Consider the following 18,866-nt stretch of genomic DNA (forward strand, 5'->3'; position numbering starts at 1 on the left):
CCTCCTTCCCTATTCTAATTCCTTTGATTTCTTTTTCTTCTCTTATTGCTGAGGCTAAAATTTCTAATACAATATTGAATAGTAGTGGTGATAATGGGCATCCTTGTTTCACCCCTGATCTTATTGGGAATGCCTCAAGCCTATCCCTGTTGCATATAATGATTGTTGATGCTTTCAGATAGATACTGCTTATTATTCTAAGAAACAAACTATTTATCCCTACACTCCCTAGTGTTTTTATTAGGAACAGGTGCTGTATTTTCTCAAAAGCTTTTTCAGCATCTATTGATATGATCATATGATTTCTGATAGGTATGTTATTGATATAATTAATTATACTAACAGTTTTCCTAATATTGAACCATCCCTGCATTCCTGGAATAACTCCGATTTGATCATAATGTATCATCCTAGTGATAACTTGTAATCATTTTGCTAAGATTTTATTTAAGATTTTTGCATCTATTTTCATCATGGAGATAGGTCTATAATTTTCTTTGTTTTAACTCTTCTTGGTTTAGGTATCAGCACCATGTTGATATCATAGAAAGAGTTAGACAGAGTTCCATCTTCATCTATTTTTCCAAAGAGTTTATAAAGAATTAGAACCAATTTTTCCTTAAATGTTTAATAGAATTCACTTGTGAATCCATCTGGCCTTCGAAATTTTTTCTTAGGGAGTTCAATAATGGTTTGTTGAATTTCTTTTTTCTGAGATAGGGTTATTTAGGTTTTTAATTTCCTCTTCATTTAATCTGGCCAACTTACATTTTTGTAAATATTCATCCATTTCACTTAGATTGTCAAATTTATTGGCATAGAGTTGGGCAAAATAATTCTGAATTATTACTTTAATTTCCTCCTCATTGGTGATGAGTTCATCTTTTTCATTTATGATACTAGCAATTTGGTTTTCTTCCTTTTTTAAATCAAATTGACCAGAGGTTTATCAATTTTATTGATTTTTTCATAAAACCAGCTCTTGGTTTTATTTATTTGTTCAATAGTTTTCTTGCTTTCAATTTTATTAATTTCTCCTTTAATTTTTAGAATTTCTAATTTGGTATTTAATTGGGGTTTTAAATTTGTTCTTTCTCTAATTCTTTTAGTTGCATATTTAGTTCATTGATTTCTTCATTCTCTAATTTATTCATGTAAGCATTTAAAGATATAATATATCCCTTGACAGCCACCTTGAATGTCTACCATAGATTTTGGTATGTTGTTTCATTATTGTCATTATCTAGGATGAAATAATTAATTCTTTCTATAATTTGTTGCTTGATTCACTCATTCTTTAAAATGAGGTTACTTAATTTCCATTTAGTTCTCTTGGTCTATATCTCCCTGTCCTAGTATTGCATATGATTTTTTATTGCATTATGATCTGAGAAAGATGTATTCACTATTTTTGCCTTTCTGCAGTAGGTTTTTATGCCCTAGTACATGATCAATTTTTGTATAAGTGCTATGTACTGCAGGAAAAAAAGTATATTCCTTTCTATCCCCATTAAATTTCCTCCATAGGTCTATCATATCTAGGTTTTCTAACAATCTATTTACCTCCTTAACTTCCTTCTTGTTTATTTTATGATTAGATTTATTTACATCTGAGAGTGGGAGGTTGAGGTTTCCCAGTAATAGAGTTTTGCTGTCTATGTCTTCCTGCAGTTCTTTTAATGTCTCCTCTAAGAATTTAGATGTTGTACCATTGGGTTCATACATATTTAGTATTGTAATTACTTTATTGTGTATGGTACCTTTTAGGAGGATATAGTTTCCTTCCTTATTTCTTTTAATGCTATCTATTTTTGCAGCTGATTTGTCTGAGATAAAGATTGCTACCCCTGCTTTTTGCACTTCAGCTGAAGCAAAATATATTTTGCTCCAACCTTTTACCTTTACTCTATATGTATCTCTCTGCTTCAAATGAGTTTCTTGTAGACAGCATATTGTAGGATTCCGGTTTTTAATCCATGCAGCTATCCACTTATGTCTTAAGGCAGAGTTCATCCCATTCTTATTCAAAGTTATAATTCCTAACTCTTTATTGTCCTCCATGCTATCTTCCTTCTGTTTGTATTTCCCCCCCTTTCCCCCTTTATCCATATTCCCCAGTGTTTTGTTTCTGAATACCACCACCTTCAGTGTGTTTGCCCTCTTATATCAGCCCCCTCATCTTTCTTTCCCCTATCCCTTTTCCCCTTCTTCTCTTCCTTCTGTTACTTCCTTTTTTTCTCCCCATCCCCTTTTCACTTGTTAATGTTTGAAAGGTAAGATAAGTTTCTTAACTTAACTAATTGTGTCTAAGTTAATTTTAAGCCAAATCTGATGAGATGAAGATTCAGGTGATTCTCACTTCCTCCTTTCTTCCCCTCAATTACAATAGGTCTTTTGTACCTCTTGATGTAATGAGATTTACTCCATTCAGTCTCCCTCCATCCTCCCTTCTCCTTACTGTCCCCCTTTTTAAGGAGGCATTATTTTTAAATCATTCTGAGTCTCAGAAAAGTTGTGAGACTCTCCCAAGTGGGTATATAGCCAATTTCATGTTAGTGTATAGCAGTTGTTGCTTTTTTAACCTTCTCATGTTTCTCTTGAACCTCCTATTTAATGTCCAAATTTTCTATTTAGCTCTGGTCTTTTTATCATGAAAGCTTAGAAGTCTCCCATTTCATTAAATGTTTATCTTTTTCCCTAGAAGAGAAGAGTCAGCTTTGCCAGGTAGTGGATTCTTGGTTGCATTCCAAGCTTCCTTGTTCTTTGGAATACCTCATTCCAGGTCCTTTGATCCCTTAACATTGCTGTGGCCAGGTCCTGTGTAATCCTTACTGTGGCTTCTTGGTATTTAATTTTTTTCTTTCTGGCTATTTGCAGGTTTTTTCTTTTATCTGATAGTTCTGGAATTTGGCCACAACATTCCTTGGTGTTTTCATTTTAGGATCTTTTTCTGGAGGGGACTGATGTATTCTTTTTTTTAAAGGTTTTTTCAAGGCAATGGGGTTAAGTGGCTTGCCCAAAGCCACATGGCTAGGTAATTATTAAGTATCTGAGACCGGATTTGAACCCAGGTACTCCTGCCTCTAGGGCCAGTGCTTTATCCACTGTGCCACCTAGCCATCCCTGATGTATTCTTTCAATAACTATTTTGCCCTCTGGTTCTATATAAGGGCAATTTCCCATCACTAAATCCTGTAATATTAAGTCCAGGCTTTTTTTCTATTCAGTGTTTTCAGGAAGGCCTATAATTCTCAGGTTCTCCTATCTTGATCTGTTCTCGAGGTCAATTTTTTTTGTTGATGAGGTATTTTACATTTTCTTCTATTTTTTTCAATTTTTTGGTTTTGTTTAACAGAATCTTGTTGTCTCATGAAGTCATTAGTTTCCGCTGATTCCATTCTTTTTTAGAGAAGAAGATTTTTCTTCATTTATCTTTTGCAAGTCCTTTTCCAGCTGGCCATTTCTATTTTTGAAGGAGTTTTCCATTTGCCCAAGTATAGTTTTGAGAGAATCATCTTCTTTTTAAATTTGCCCAGTTGAAGATCTGAGAGTTATTCTCATTTTCTATTTGTCCAATTGTATTTTCCAAGGATTTGTGTTCTTGTTGTGAGATGTTAATTTTCACTTGCAATGTGTTAATTTTCTGTTGAGTTTCTTTTCCCAATTGATTATTCTTTTAGTTTTTTGCAAGGCAAATGAGGTTAAGTGGCTTGCCCAAGGCCACACAGCTAGGTAATTATTAAGTGTCTGAGACTGGATTTGAACCCAGGTACTCCTGACTCCAAGGCTGGTGCTTTATCCACTATGCCACCTAGCTGCCCCTCCCCCAGTTGATTTTTATACTCCTTCCTGCTTTCTTCAAGGAAGTCTTTCTGGACTGGAGACCACTTCACATTCTGCTCAGCAGTGCTAGATCTCTCTGGGTTAGAATCTATTTCTTCTCAGTATTTCTCCATGGGCCCTCCTTTTTTATGGCCTTTTTTAATCTTTCTAGGATCTTGTGTTGGGGGGGACAGAGCTGGCTCTCAGAGGTTGTTTTTGAAGATCCTAGAGGCTTTGTTCACTTGGCTTAGTAATTCCAAGGGCCAGCCAGTAGGGGGTGCTGGTTGCTTTCTCTGGAGTGTTTGAGGTCCTCAGCAGCAGGGTCTGAGTTGACCTTGAATACTGGGCTGGGCCCTGGGGGAGGAATTTAATCTCTTTCTGTTGAGTGAACTCTATTGGCCTGAGGGGGTGGGGGAGTTGTTTATTGTTTGTTCTGGGTAAAGAGCTCTGCTGAAAGTATGGAGCTCAGGTCCCCTGTCAGTTTTTCTCCAGGCATTCTCTGAGACTCTATGCTGGAACTCAGGCTCATAGCTCCTCTCCCCCCAGCCAAAGACTCTGCTTCTAAAGCTGGATCTCTACTCACTGAAGTGTATGGCTGAGGCTGGCCCTCTGGCTTCCCCCAGCTGTTGTCCCTGCACTGATCCTCTGCTTTTGTCTCCAGGTTCACCCACAGTCACCAGAGACAGACCTTCTTGGTAGGTATTCTTCTCCTAGCTTCTCTTTCTGGGTTTTGTTGATCGAATTTCTGTTAAGAGGTTTCTCTCATGTTGTTTTTGAGAGGAAAGAGGAGCACTTATCACAATGCCTGTCTTCTCTTTGCCATCTTGGCTGGAAGTCTAACAATTTCTATTCTTTTTTAAAAACTTATTTATTCTTATTTTTTATACAAATGATGTTTTTTATACTTTACTAAAATATTCTTGTTTAAGAGTAAAGAAGATACGGGATGGCTAGGTGGCGCAGTGGATAAAGCACTGGCCCTGGAGTCAGGAGTACCTGGGTTCAAATCCGGTCTCAGACACTTAATAATTACTTAGCTGTGTGGCCTTGGGCAAGCCACTTAACCCCATTTGCCTTGCAAAAAAAAAAACCTAAAAAAAAGAGTAAACAAGATAATTCCTCCCAAAAATATAGACCTACCTAAAGTAAAGAGAAAAAAATTAAAATTAAAAATAATAATAATAATTGGTGCAGCCAGGTGGTGCAGTGGATGGAGCACCAGCCATGGAGCCAGGAGCACCCGGGTCCAAATCTGTCCTCAGACACCCAACAATCACCCAGCTGTGTGGCCCCAGGCAAGCCACCCAGTCCCATTTGCCCTGCAACCCCCTAATAATAATAATAATGATAATAATAATAATAATAATAATAATAACAGCAACAACAACAATAAATGTGTTTCAGTCTGTGTTCCAATACCTCCAGCTCTGTTGTGGGCAGATCACATTCTTTATGATAAGTCCATCACAACAACTACTTCCATATTTTCCCACTGTTGCCATTGCTGGTCGCAACGCCCTCCATTCTTACTCCCCCACTACCATATACTATATTTTCTCTCTCTTTTCACTCTGTCCCTCTTCTTAAATGTGCTTTAGGGTAGCTGAGTGGCGCAGCAGTCAGATCCTCTGGCCCTGTGACCAAGAGGTCCCGAGCCCACATACCACCCCTTAGGCCCAGCATCCACTCAGCCTTATGGTCCCAGACAGGCCATCCAATCTCAGCCCCTTTCAAGAAGTAAAAAAGAAAATGTGTTATATCTGACCACTGTCACCCCATGATCCACCCTTTCCTCCATCACTCACATCCCTGTCCCCCTTCTCTCCTTCTTACTCTAGATGTCTATAAACCATTGAGTATATATGTTGTTTCCTCTCCTAGCCACCTGTGATGAGAGTGAAGATTCCCTCATTCCCCCTTGCCACTCCCTTCCATATTATTGCAATACTTCATTGAAATTAAAAAAAAATTATTATCTGAAATCTCTTAGCCTATTCCACCTCTCCTTTTTCTTTCTCCCATTTCATTCCCCCCCCCCCTTTTTTTAGATTTTTTCAAGGCAATGGAGTTAAGTGGCCTTCCCAAGGCCACATGGCTAGGTAATTATCAAGTGTCTGAGGTCGGATTTGAACCCAGGTACTCTTGACTCCAAGGCTGGTGCTCTATTCGCTGAGCCACCTAGCTGCCCCTTCATTTCCCTTTTAGCCATTGACTCCATTTTTATACCATATTATACCTTCAAATTCAGCTCTCTCCTGTGCTTCATCTGTAAAAGCTCCTTCTACCTACTCTACTAAATGAGAAGGTTCATATGAGTATTATCAGTGTCATTTTTCTATGCAGGAATACATGCAGTTCATCATCATTAAGTTCCTCATATTTTCCTCTTCTCCTCGACTCTCTATGCTTCGCCTGAGTTCTGCATTTGAAGATCAAACTTTCTGTTCAACTCTGGCCATTCCAACAGGAACATTTGAAATTCCCCTGGTTCATTGAAAGTCCATCTTTTTCCCCTGGAAGAGGATGTTCAGTTTTTCTGGGTAGTTGATTCTTGGTTGCATTCCAAGCTCTTTCGCCTTCCAGAATATTATATTCCAAGCCCTATGGGCCCTTAATGTAGTTGCTGCTAAGTCCTGTGTGACCCTGACTGCAGCTCCATGATATTTGAATTGTGTCCTTCTGGCTGCTTGTAGTATTTCCTCTTTGACTTGGAAGTTCTGGAACTTGGCTTTAATATTCCTGGGGGTTGTTTTTTTTTTGGATCTCTTTCTCAGGGAGATTGGTGGATTCTCTTAATTTCTATTTTGCCCTCTGCTTCTAGGGTATCAGGGCAATTTTTCTGTAGTAATTCTTTGAAAATGATGTCAAGGCTCTTTTCCTGATTATGACTTTTTTAAAATTTTTTTAGGTTTTTGCAAGGCAAATAGGGTTAAGTGGCTTGACCAAGGCCACACAGCTAGGCAATTATTAAATGTTTGAGGCCAGTCTTGAACTCAGGTACTTCTGACTCCAGGGCTGGTGCTCTATCCACTGCGCCACCTAGCCACCCCCTGATCATGACTTTCAAATATCCCAATAATTTTTAAATTATCTTTCTTGAATTAATTTTTCATATCAGTTGCTTTTTCAATGAGATGTTTCACATTTTCTTCTAATTTTTCATTTTTTTGGTTTTGAAGTATTGTGTCTTGATTTCTCATAAAATCAGGAGCTTCCCTCAGTTCTATTCTACATCTAAGGGATTTGTTTTCCTCAGAGAGCTTTCTTATCTCTTTTTTAATCTGGCCAATTCTGCTTTTTAAGCCATTCTTCTCCTCAATAACTTTTTGAACTGTTTTATCCATTTGACCTATGCTGGTTTTTAACGTGTTATTTTCTTCAGCATTTTTTTTTTTTTGGATCTCCTTGACTAAGCTGCTGACTTCTTTTTCATGTTTTTCCTGCATCTCTCTCATTTCTTTTCCCAATTTTTCTTCTAGCTCCCTCACTTGATTTTCAAAATCTTTTTTGAGCTCTGTCATAGCCTGGGCCCAATTTCTGCTTTTCTTTGGACTTCCTCATTTTTTGTTTGAGTATTTTGAGCCGTCTTGGGCTCATAGACAAAGCATTTCTCAATTACTCATTTATTCATTTCTCCAGCCCGTACCTGGTCTTAGGGTGCTTCTTGAACTTTTGAGTATTATTGGGACACCCCCCCCCCACAAGGATCTCAGTGTGTGAAGCTCTGTCTTGCCTCCTGATCTGTGAATGAACACGTTCACTCCTCTGCCATGGGACTGAGGTGGGGGGGGGGGGCTGCTGTTCTATGGGGGCCTAGACTGTGATCAGGATCTGAATGTGATCAGAGCCCCAGAGTCCTGTTCCATGTGCAGAGGACAGACCTGGACAGTCTCTCTCCACTCCCCTCCCTAGGCTCAGCACTCACACTTGGGGGCTCCTGCTTACTGGCTCCACCTGCTTCTCATTCCTGGATCTGGGCTGGCACAGCCACACTGCTTGCTGAGTGCCCTGAGGGCTGGGCTTCACATGCTTGCTCTGGCAGAGGTCCCCCCACTGATCTTCCAAGTTGTGCCCAGTGCTCCCCCTGGGTGTAGGTCAGGAAACTGCCCCCGCTGCTGTGAGCCACAGCTCCCAGCACCCTGGGGCTGCCTCTGGGAGGCTGAAGTTCCTTTGCTCTGGTGGCCGCCCCTCTAACCCCATGGAGTGGAGCCTTTTTTGCTCTTTTCCAGGTTACCTTGGGCTGGAGAATTGCCTCACTGGATCCCTCTGTGGGTTCTGTCTCTCAAAAATTTAGAGTTCTTATTTTATAAGTTTGGAAATATTGGAGAGAGAGAGAGCACCTAAGAGACTATCCTCTCCTGTTGCCATCTTGGCTCTGCCCCCTCCAATCCAATTTCTATTCTTAATAGCAATAGGGTCCATAACCCTATTCTCCTAGCGTCATGTTATACAACTTTAGTATACTTAAGGCTTAAATCATGTCCAATCCTTGTTAGAACTGACAAATGAAAGTCTCTTGCTCCTGTGGTTTAATTATGATTTCACTTTCTTCATCTTAAATGATTTTTCCTGGATAGATTTTAGAACTTCTCCTCCCCAGTTGCTAATACCTCATCTCTCTGACACCATTTTCTCATGGGTGATATAACTGCTACCATGGCAGACTCTTTGTCTAAAAATTCAGTGCAAACTCAAGCCCCCAGTGGTTTTATTTGCCTGGAGAATACATTGTGTTCCTAATGGTATCTACCACTCACCCAGCATGTTGCCTAAGGGGAAAGCAGCGCATTAAATTCTTTATTTTTTTCTCATTTGGTGTATCCTTTTCTTTCACTCTTGGCAAGGAGTATTAGCCAATCATTCCTGCCCATTCCAGTTTCATATACCTTTCTTATAAACTCTGCCTTAAATTTATGTGACATATTATTACATCAATATTATAAAAATGAACATTTTGAAGACTTTTATCAATTGCTGGAAAATTAAATGAACAAATAAATTTATGAGGAGAACAATTCATGCAACAATAACACTGGATAGATAGGCAACAGCCCTAAGATCTCTCATCAACCTAATGATCATTCTTGATTCTAGAGGACTGATGATGAAGCATCCTATCTGAAAGGTGATAGATTCAGGGTGCAGAATGAGATATGTCTTTGAACAATGAAAAACTTTATTTTATTTGGCTATGCACATTTTTTAACAAGCAATTTCTTCTTTTTTTCCTCTTCTGATTGTGTGGCGATTAGAGTATCATTCCTGAATCAGGAATTTTTGAGTTCAAAAAATGGTCTCAGACACTGGCTAACTTTGTGATCCTGGGAAAATCACTTAACTGCTATCTTTCTCAGTTTACTCAACTGAAAAAGGGATGTAATAATATCACCTTCCTCCTAGGGATATTGTGAGGATCAAATGAGATAGTATTTATTAAAAAAATTATAACAGTGCTTGCCAAATAATATTAATTTTTGTTCTTTTCCTCTCTCCCTCTTGTCCTTTCTCTCCTTTTTTAATGGAGTAAGTTGAAATGAGAAAATATATGTTTGTTAATTTAAAAAAATAATAATATTCAAATAGACACTAGTGAAAGCTTACCAGGGAAATTCTTTCTAGGATTTTCTTTTTCTCTGTCCACCCCTCCCCAAACTTAATGAGTCACAGAATCACAGAATATCAGAGATGAAAAGGTTTTTCAAGGTCATCTAGCCAACCTTTCTCATTTTATATATCAGGAGATTGAAATCCTGAGAGATAATTGACTTATCCAAGGTCACACATTCTTTATTCTTTACATGAGTAACAACTTCCCTGAACAATTGATTTAGCAGAAGAATGGGAACCACAGATATTAAAAACTTTGAATTTCTTTACAACCCCTATTCATCTATTTTAACAGTTACTGAGGTCAAATTATTTTGTAAGATATCTCCATTTATCCTCTCATCCTTCACTCTTGCCTCTTGTCCTCTTAGCCTGAACAACTCTGCCTTACTCTTCATCATCATTCCTAAATAAATCTTTTTGATAGGTGTTCCATTGCCTATGAAGAGAATCCAATTGACCGCTCATGAGGATCAATTTGCACTTCCATTTCATGACCAGCTAAAACTCATAAATAATAATAACTAATATTTTCATAGCTTTTGTGGTTTAAAAAAGTGCTTTCCTCTTTACAATCCTGTCAGATACAAGTATAGAGTGTCCCAAAAATATTAATGCACTTTAAGCTATTAAAATGTAAGCTCTATTTATCTTTCTCATAGAAAGAATATAAAAGGCTCTTTTGAAAACTTCTAACTTTATCTTGGTTATCGGAGAGAGAGGTTTGTCTCACCTTGGTGACTATACATAGGTTTGTCCGTAGAGACTGAAGAGTGATATCGTATCTGTATATTGCCTCTGGAGCCTGGGGAGACCCAGAAAAATCTGGGTCAGAGAAAGAATGGGAACTCTGAGAACTAAAGTCTAGGCCCTCCTTCCCACTCATGTGGTCTCTGAAAAATACCGTAACTACATCTGATTTCCATAGGTTTTATTAAATTAATACTTCCTAAGAAGAATGGTTGATTGAATCTATGATTTTTTTCTTTTTTGGTAAGGCAGTGGGGTTAAGTGATTTGCCCAAGGTCACACAGTTAGGTAATTATTAAGTGTCTGAGGCTGGATTTGCACTTAGGCCCCCCTAACTCCAGGGCCAGTGCTGTATATACTACAACACCTAGTTGCCCCTGAATATATGATTTTTAGCATGCTCACTTAATTAATATGCACCAAAAAAACTACTATGTGATTTTTTTATTCAAATTGGCCAGTCAAAATGAATGAATGAATGAAAGATGCAATACAATGCAATAGTGTTTATTAATCAATTAGGGTTGGAGATAGACAATAAAGAGCTTACATTTTAGTGAGTAGATGACACACATAGGCTGTGGTGACTAAGGAAGTATACTTTAGTCAGGAAATTTATTAGGATGTCAGTGGGGCATTGTGGAGCAGAGGGATACATCTCTTTAGGAATAAAGGCAGAGGTTATTTGATCATGGTTCCAGAATGGAGATGCTGGGTTGAAAAATGTATCCAGGGTTACACAGTGGTTGGTGATACTGTTGAGAATATGGTTGGAGAGAAGGAGAAAAGTGAAGCATGCTTGAGTCCTTCTTGAAATACTGGACTAGGAGAGACATTCCTTTACCAGATTATCAGGATCTGTAAAGCAGGAATTCCAGGGATGAAAGGTGATTGGCATGTCAGCAAAACTTATCATGAGGTTATCTAGAAGGTGACTGCAGAGTAGGAAATGAGAAAAAAAATGTCTTCCCTGTGATTCACATGTTACTCAGAAACCCCAGCTTTTTGAAATTTCAATCCCAATAATCCAAAATTGTTGTCCTACTAAGTTGAAGCAATTTGGGGGGTATTTTATTTTCTCCAATTACATGTACAGATAGTTTTCAACATTCATTTTTATGAGATTTAAAGTTCTAAACTGTCTCCCTCCCTTCTTTCCCTCCCCCCTCCCCAATCAGTCTGATATATGTTGTACATGTACAGTCAAGGCAAACATATTTTCATATTAGTCATGCTGTGAAAGAAGAATCAGAACAAAAGGGAAACTCACAAGAAAGGGAAAAAAGCAAAAAAAATTTAAAAAGTGAAAATAGTGTACTTCTTTAGTCCTTTTTCTTGATGTGAATGACATTTTCCATAATAAGTCTTTTAGAACTGCCTTTGATTGCTGTATTGCTGAGAAGAGTCAAGTATATCATATTGATCATCACACAATGTTGCTGTTAATGGTTTTTTTTTTTGCTGCTGACTTCACTCAGCATCAGTACCTTTAAGTCTTACCAGTTATTTCTGAAATTCATCTGCTTACGGTTCCTTAGAGAACAATTGTATTCCATCACATTTATGTACCACAACTTGTTCAGGCTTTCACTAACTGGTAGGCATCACCTCAATTTCTAATTCTTTGCTACCATAAAAAAGAGCTGCCATAAATATATTTTGTACACATCGGTCCTTTCCCCTTTTTTTATCATCTCTTTGGGATACAGACCTAGTAATACTATCACTGTATCAAAGATATACAGTTTTATAACCCTTTAAACATAATTCCAAATTGCTCTCCAGAATGGTACATTAATGTTCCACAGAGTTTCCCCACATCCCCCTAATATTTTTCAGTTTCCTTTTCTGTCATATTAGCCAATTCAATAGGTGAATTGGTACCCATGAGTTGTTTTAATCTAGACTTCTCTAATCAATAGTGATTTAAAGCTTTTTTATAAGAAAAATGACTTATAGTTTTAATTTCTTCATCTGAAAACTGTCTGTTCATATCCTTTGACTATATACAAGTTGGGGAATGACTTATATTCTTATAAACATGACTCAATTCTCTATGTATTTTAGAAATGAAACACTTTTATCAGAAACAGTTGCTGTAAAAATTGTTTCCCATCTTTCTGCTTTCCTTATAATCTTGGTTGCATTGTTTTTGTTTATACAAATCTTTTTAATTTAATGTAATCAAAATTATTTACTTTGCATTTCATAATGTTCTCTATCTTTTGGTCATAAGTTCTTCTCTTCTCCATAGATCTGAGAGATAAACTATTCCTTTTTCTCCTAGTTGGTTTATGGTATCATCCTTTAGGTCTAAATCATCTACCCATTTCTACCTTATCTTAGTATAGGGTGACTGAAACAATTTGTCAGATTTCATGGAGAGTAATTGTCCTGGGCCTGCAACTTTGGTGTCCTCATCATGGTGGTCTAGTCAATCATATGTTACCATGTGGTCTTGGGTCTTATCACCTATTTTGCTGCTGATCCTGGAAAAGAATCTTTTAGGCATTGTTGAGGTCAAAGGGATATATATTCTTGGAAGGAAGTCTAAGGCAACTGCTTACCTTCTTTGTGAGGCTTGATCAATGCCTCAACAATACATGGTGAACTTGATCCACTAGAAAAAAAAGAAAAATGTTAATTTTAGGACTCTCTGCCCATATCTTACTCTCACTTTTGTTGGCTCAAGTCCAAGTAGAAAGTATCTATAGTTTTTCAAATTAATGCAAATCCAACTCCCTCCAAAATATTTTATGTCTCTTTCTATCTTTGTCCTGTACCCCAGGGCAAAAGATACTTTATCATCCTGGTTTCTTCCTGTTCTTCTATATCCTTTTTTTCACCATGGCTAACCTAAAATCAAGGAAAATGCCTGGAGAGAACAAAATAAGGTTGAAATGGCTCCCTTCAAAACTTCCCTGGATGCTCATATATTTCTGTTATTTCAGTAGAAGTAGGAGAGGCCAGTATGTTGAGATATGCCTATTGGTCAGGCCTAGAGACTATTTCTTTACCAACTCCATATGACAAAGTTAAATGGTGCCCAAGCTCAGAGTTGCTCTTCCTATCACTCTTTGTATTTATTGCTCCAACATAATCTTTTGGTTTATTAAGCCTTTGGGAAAAAAATAAAATCCATCTGCCAAGATCTTAAAGCAGTGCTAATGGAAAGCAATATATAAAGGGTGTAATTGGGGAGAGGGGAACTACTGGACTCTGATGTACTGCATGGCACCAGACTTGCTCAATATGTCCACAGAGATAAATTGCCTTGAATTAAGTCAAGAAAAAAAATTACCTTGTTAAAAGAAGACTGGGGCCTGGGTTTTGGAGCTTCCAGGCATTAAGATAAAAGGGAAATGACCTTACCTCACATTTACTCAAGTAGAGTCCTCTTCCATCCCTTGAGAGATTATGAAAAGCCTCTAGATTGTGTGCATGAGTGTGAGAAGAGAGAGAAAATTAAGAAAAGAATGTCAATGAAATGTTTTAAAATTTCACAGCAGAAGAAATTTAGAAGTGTCCCCTTTCTAGATAAGGAAGCAGGGTAGTTTTCTTACTATCATGTTGAATTTAAACAGTTATATGTAATAAAAGTTTACAGCTTAAAATGCAATCTGTCAATCAATACACAAATATTTATTAAATACTCTCTAAGTTCCAGACACTGTCTGAAGGTACAAAAAAAGAGCAAAACCCTCAAGGAGCTTACATTAGACAAGGAGTCTACTTATTCATAAATAGGAATATACAAAATGCAGATGGAGTAACTGCAATCCTCCTTTTCTTTTGTTCTTTGTATATAACAAACATATTCATGTTGGTTAAGTTCATAATTTAAAAAAAATGGGAGGAATGCCTATGGAAAGGAGAAAAATGGGATACTTCATCCAAAGGAAGAAAGGAGGAGAGAAAGGTAAGTAGAAGAAATTTTAGTGTTTTACATGCTATTGCCATCTTACAAATCTTGATCAAGTATTCTTTTGTTCATTCTTCTTACTATTCCTTTGCTCAAATTGTTCCTGCTTAGAAGTCCTCTTTCTACCTATCCTTTCATGTAAATTCATCCCTTTATCCTTCCAAAGCTTAGCCCAGATGCCCCTCCCCTCCAAAGAACTTTTTCTAACCCACACTCATTTCTCTCTTCTCCAGACTCTTTTTGAAGATTGAGTTGGAGTCACAAAAGATAATAATTGTCTTCTGTTATATTTAGCATACTTGCCAAAATAATAAATAATTATTTCACAGCATTAATCTTGTCTCCACAAACACACTATGAGTTCTCTGTAAATTTTAGATTTTTCTCAGATCCTTAAGAAAGTCTAGTTTAGACCTAGGCTTGTTGTAGAAACTTAATCAATATTGGTTAACTGAAGCCAAAATTGTACACCAAAGTTTTTTTCTCAAGCTTCTCAAGCTTCCTTTGCCAGATACTGCTGATCTTATAATCAGAGACATAGAATTAGAGGGAGACGTCAGAGACCATATAATCCACTTCCTCATCTAACAGATAATAAAATTGAAAGCCAAAGAAATTAAATAACTTTCCTAAGTCTGGAGATAGAATGATTGGCATAGCTGGGATTCAAAGAAGACAATATAACAGAAGAACACTCCAGCTCCTTGGGAAGGTCATTTTTCGTCTCTGAACCTATTTTCTCATCTGAAAAATGACAGTGTACTCATGACTAAGAGAAGAACTCAGTGTCTTGGCAACTCCTTCAGACTTGATTTAAAGTCTATAACAATCTCACTCTTAATCCCTCTTTGAGACTGAACATTTAAGGATGGAGGGGGGCAAAGTAGGTAGTTGCCAAGATGGGGAAGAATTCAGGGGCAATGGGAGAAGGACTGATTGCCAATCTCCCACCTCTGATTGCTAAGGTCTGAAGTTATTTTATTCAAGGATTAAATATTTTATTCGTTCCTTAAAAGGAAGAGAGCAATATTGACTTGAATTCATATTATAATGTAAATGATTGATATTGAGACATAGATTAACATTAGGGGATTTTTGAAGGGGATGAGATGGGAGAGGGTAAAATGAAGAAGAAGGAAGAGGTGCTATGTTAGGGGGAAAAGATGTAGAGATACTGCAGTCACCCGTGACAAAGACAATTGCACCCAACTTCAAATCACTTATGTGACCTTTGGAAAGTCTTTTCCTGATTCTGGCACTCAGTTTCCTTATTTGACTATGAGGGGTCAGACTTAGAATCCTAGGCTCCTCCCAGATCTAAAATCAAGTGATCCTCTGAACTTTACCTTTTTTAAAAACCACTTTGCCTAGAATTGGCTTTGTCCCATCAGCCCTATTTGATTAGAAAAGCAGGTCCTGACTGGTTCTACCTCCCTTCCATAATACCAAGAGATGAGGACCCTGGATATCTTAAGGTCAGTGATGATGATCCCTACAATTGTCTTCTGCCTTGTCAAATTCAATGTGAGAGTTTCCCTGAGGTTTAGCCCTTCCTCTTACCATTACTTACTTGACATGGTTTCAAGCCGGATGAGGAAACAGATCATGTCTGCAAAATATATTTTTCCATCTCCATCTCCATACCTAAAGACCATCAGGTCTAACAGTTCCCTGATAATGGAAGTACCTAGGAATAATTCTGATGACAAAAGAGTTTGTTATTGATTCAAGATGAGAATGAGGTGAAGAGGTCAGGTATGATTGACCTTGGTTCTTTTTGCCTTCTAGTAGTTAACCTGCTTAAATGTGGAACTAGAGCATAGTAACCTTTCCTCACTTTTCCCCTCTTTTAAACCTGCTAGGAATCTCCAGTATCCCTTAATTACATCACAAACACTACCTTACCAGAAGATAAAAGTCTAAGTGCTTTGGAGAACTGACTTTTATGACAAAAAGTATATACATTTATAATAAAATATCAAAATAAAAACAATTCCTTATGGTGATACTCTGTGTTATGCCCTAGACAGCTACCTCCCTTGCCTACCCTAGACCAGCTTCAGTTCAAGTTGCCATTTGTATTTCTGGTAAAACCTCAGTAGTAACTAATAAATCTTGCTTTTGAATTTAAAGCTTTTCCTTCCATTTACATGTCCTCTTCTATTTTCTGCCTCCTTCTATGTATCAGACAGATTTCACTCAATTTCATTTAGCTCCAAACCCCTCCTAAAAAGGATCCATCAGTTTTCCAGGGGATATTACACTCTGGCCAGATGCTGAGATGGAAGCATCTTTAATGTGAGTTCCCTTTCCAGGCGCTTATCAATCAGACAGAGCTATTTTCTCACAATTAGAGATGCCTGGGGGAGAAAAGTCAATTAAGAAAAACATGCCAACACATGAGAAAACTGCCTGGTACAAAGAACATCTGAGCCCTGGAAGCCAGTAGAGGTCAGCAGAATGAAGGAACTTAGTGCAATATTATCCTTCCTGAAGCCATCCAGCTTTGCTGGGTTAATCTTGCTGGGAATAGTTGAGTATTTCCAAGAGGACAAGAACAACCCCATCATACATGATGAGAGGGGAAGCAAAGGTTGTAATCTGTACATTTGGAGTATACCCATATCAATAAGATCACAGACCCATCCTCACCTTGGATCATTACAGATGAAAGTAATTTGAGGGATATTTTGTTTCTGATCTAACTTGTTATACAATATATGTTTTAGTAATCCCAAAGAGCTCAGAGAGGCCGTATGGTATAGTGGATGGAGAACTAGCCTTGGATTTGAGATTTGCCATTGACACATAATTGCTATAAATAATAATCATTTTAATAACTGATATTTAAGCAGTTTAAAGTGCTTTAAAATATGCAAATATCACTTAAAAAAAGAAATTGTGCACTTCACCTCAAATGAGTTTCAAAGCAATGCCATGTGAGATAGGCACAGTGAACATTATTATACCCATTTTATAGATGAGGAAACTGATACTCATAGAGGTGAAGTAATTAAACAAAACCATTTTGTACCTGATTTTTGTATCACTTTCCATAGATCTGAATGCATGAGAAATCCAGAGCCATTTTTCTCTACTTTCTGGAAAATGTCCTTATATGAGAAAAGAATTAATTCATTCATTAAACAAAGCAACAGAGAGATACCAACATAAAAAGATCACTGTGCTAATCCCTGGGAGATAAACACAATTTATATAAGACATGGATCTGCATCTCAAGACCTTTCCTCATAAGGTATTTATTTAGGCTGGAGCAAGTATTATTTATCCTCATTTTAAAGACAAAATTGGGGAACATTAAAGAAGCATTCCAGTCCAGAATCATTCAGCAAATGCTAGAACTAAAATTTGAAACTGATTCTGGATCTTGCTAGGCTGCTCTATTGATAGAGCAATGGTGTTCAGGCAGAGCAGAATTCAAATCTAGCCTCAGATATTTGCCATCTATGTCACCCTAGGCAGGTTATTTAATATCTGTCTGCCTCAGCTTCTTCATCTATAAAATGGGCATAATAATATTATCTACTTTTTCAGTGTTGTTTGTGAATATAAATATTTGTAAAATATTTATGTTTTGTATACCATTAAACTGCTATCTCAACATAACAGTAATTATTAATAATAATATGCTACTTCTCTAAGAACTGAAAAGTCAATGAGATTCTAAGTTCCTTATCTTTAAAATTATACTCTAGATAAGAGAAGGCATTGGGTAATCCATTTTACTGATTACAAGATAGAATTTAATTTTTTCAACAGGTTAGCTCCTTGATGTCAAGGATTGTTTTGTTATTTTTGTATACTCAATATTCAGCACAAGAGCTGGCACATAGTAAATGTGTGCACTTAATAAATGCTTGGTGATATCCATGAAGTTTGTTTTTGTCATACTGCAATGAGACCCACCTACTGAAAACAGACAAGGCAGAGCCATGGAATCAAAAAAATGAAGGAGAGTAAACAATCCACTTATACTTGCCATGGCTGAGCTACTATTACATATACAACAGCCTTGGTATTCTCTATTTATTTCCATACCTCTCCTGTTGCTGTTTATTGCCTTCCCCTAATTCTCTCACAATGGTTTGACTTATTTTGGGTCACTAATGTTCTAACTGGATCTGCTTCTTTCCAATCTGTTTATCAAGGATTGAATATCTCTTTCCCTGGAATCCAGAAACACCTATGAAGGATTACTGCTCCTAGGCAAAATACCAAGTAGCCAGGTTGTGGGATTGAATGCATCTGTGGGGAGATGCTGGTTGTAATGATTTATGGGGGACCAAAATAGAAACATGGAAACTTTTCATAGATACATGGAAAAACTGACTTTTGCTCAACTCATGGTATTTGCTTTATCTTAAATAATAAAGGAAAATTTCTCAATTCAACAAACATTTATAATAATAATGATGATGGCATTTATATAGAACTTTAAAGTTAGCAAAGTGTCTTATTTGCCTTATTTGGATCTTTACAACAACCCTGTGAAGTAGGTATTATTACCACCCCATTTTACAAATGAAGAAATGGTGATTTGAATTGCCTGGGGTCACACAGACATTGAATGGCTAAGGCAGGATTTGAACATGTCACCATATATAACCTAACTTTCTAATTTTAGAGAGATTGGGAAATTGAAACTCTTATAGAAGGGATGTAACTTGCCCAAGGTCACATAACTTGATCAATTTAGATCAACAAACATTTCTTAAGCACTTACATTATTCTAGGTTCTAGGGAT

General features: G+C 37.2%; 1 protein-coding gene across 1 annotated transcript in view; it reads right to left on the minus strand.

The window, feature by feature from the left end:
• Nucleotides 1–13,302: 13,302 nt before the first annotated feature.
• Nucleotides 13,303–18,866, minus strand: part of CAPN13 (calpain 13) — a 117,359-nt gene continuing 111,795 nt past the window's right edge. The window contains exons 19-21 of the mRNA XM_074235031.1: nucleotides 17,136–17,214; nucleotides 15,672–15,800; nucleotides 13,303–13,607 (exon numbers count right to left, since the gene is read on the minus strand). Of these exons, the coding sequence (XP_074091132.1) occupies nucleotides 13,477–13,607; nucleotides 15,672–15,800; nucleotides 17,136–17,214 (339 nt within the window). The 3' untranslated portion in view covers nucleotides 13,303–13,476. The remainder of the gene's footprint in view (nucleotides 13,608–15,671; nucleotides 15,801–17,135; nucleotides 17,215–18,866) is intronic.

Source organism: Macrotis lagotis, chromosome 1 (assembly GCF_037893015.1).
Source record: "Macrotis lagotis isolate mMagLag1 chromosome 1, bilby.v1.9.chrom.fasta, whole genome shotgun sequence".
NCBI classification, from domain to species: Eukaryota; Metazoa; Chordata; class Mammalia; order Peramelemorphia; family Peramelidae; genus Macrotis; species Macrotis lagotis.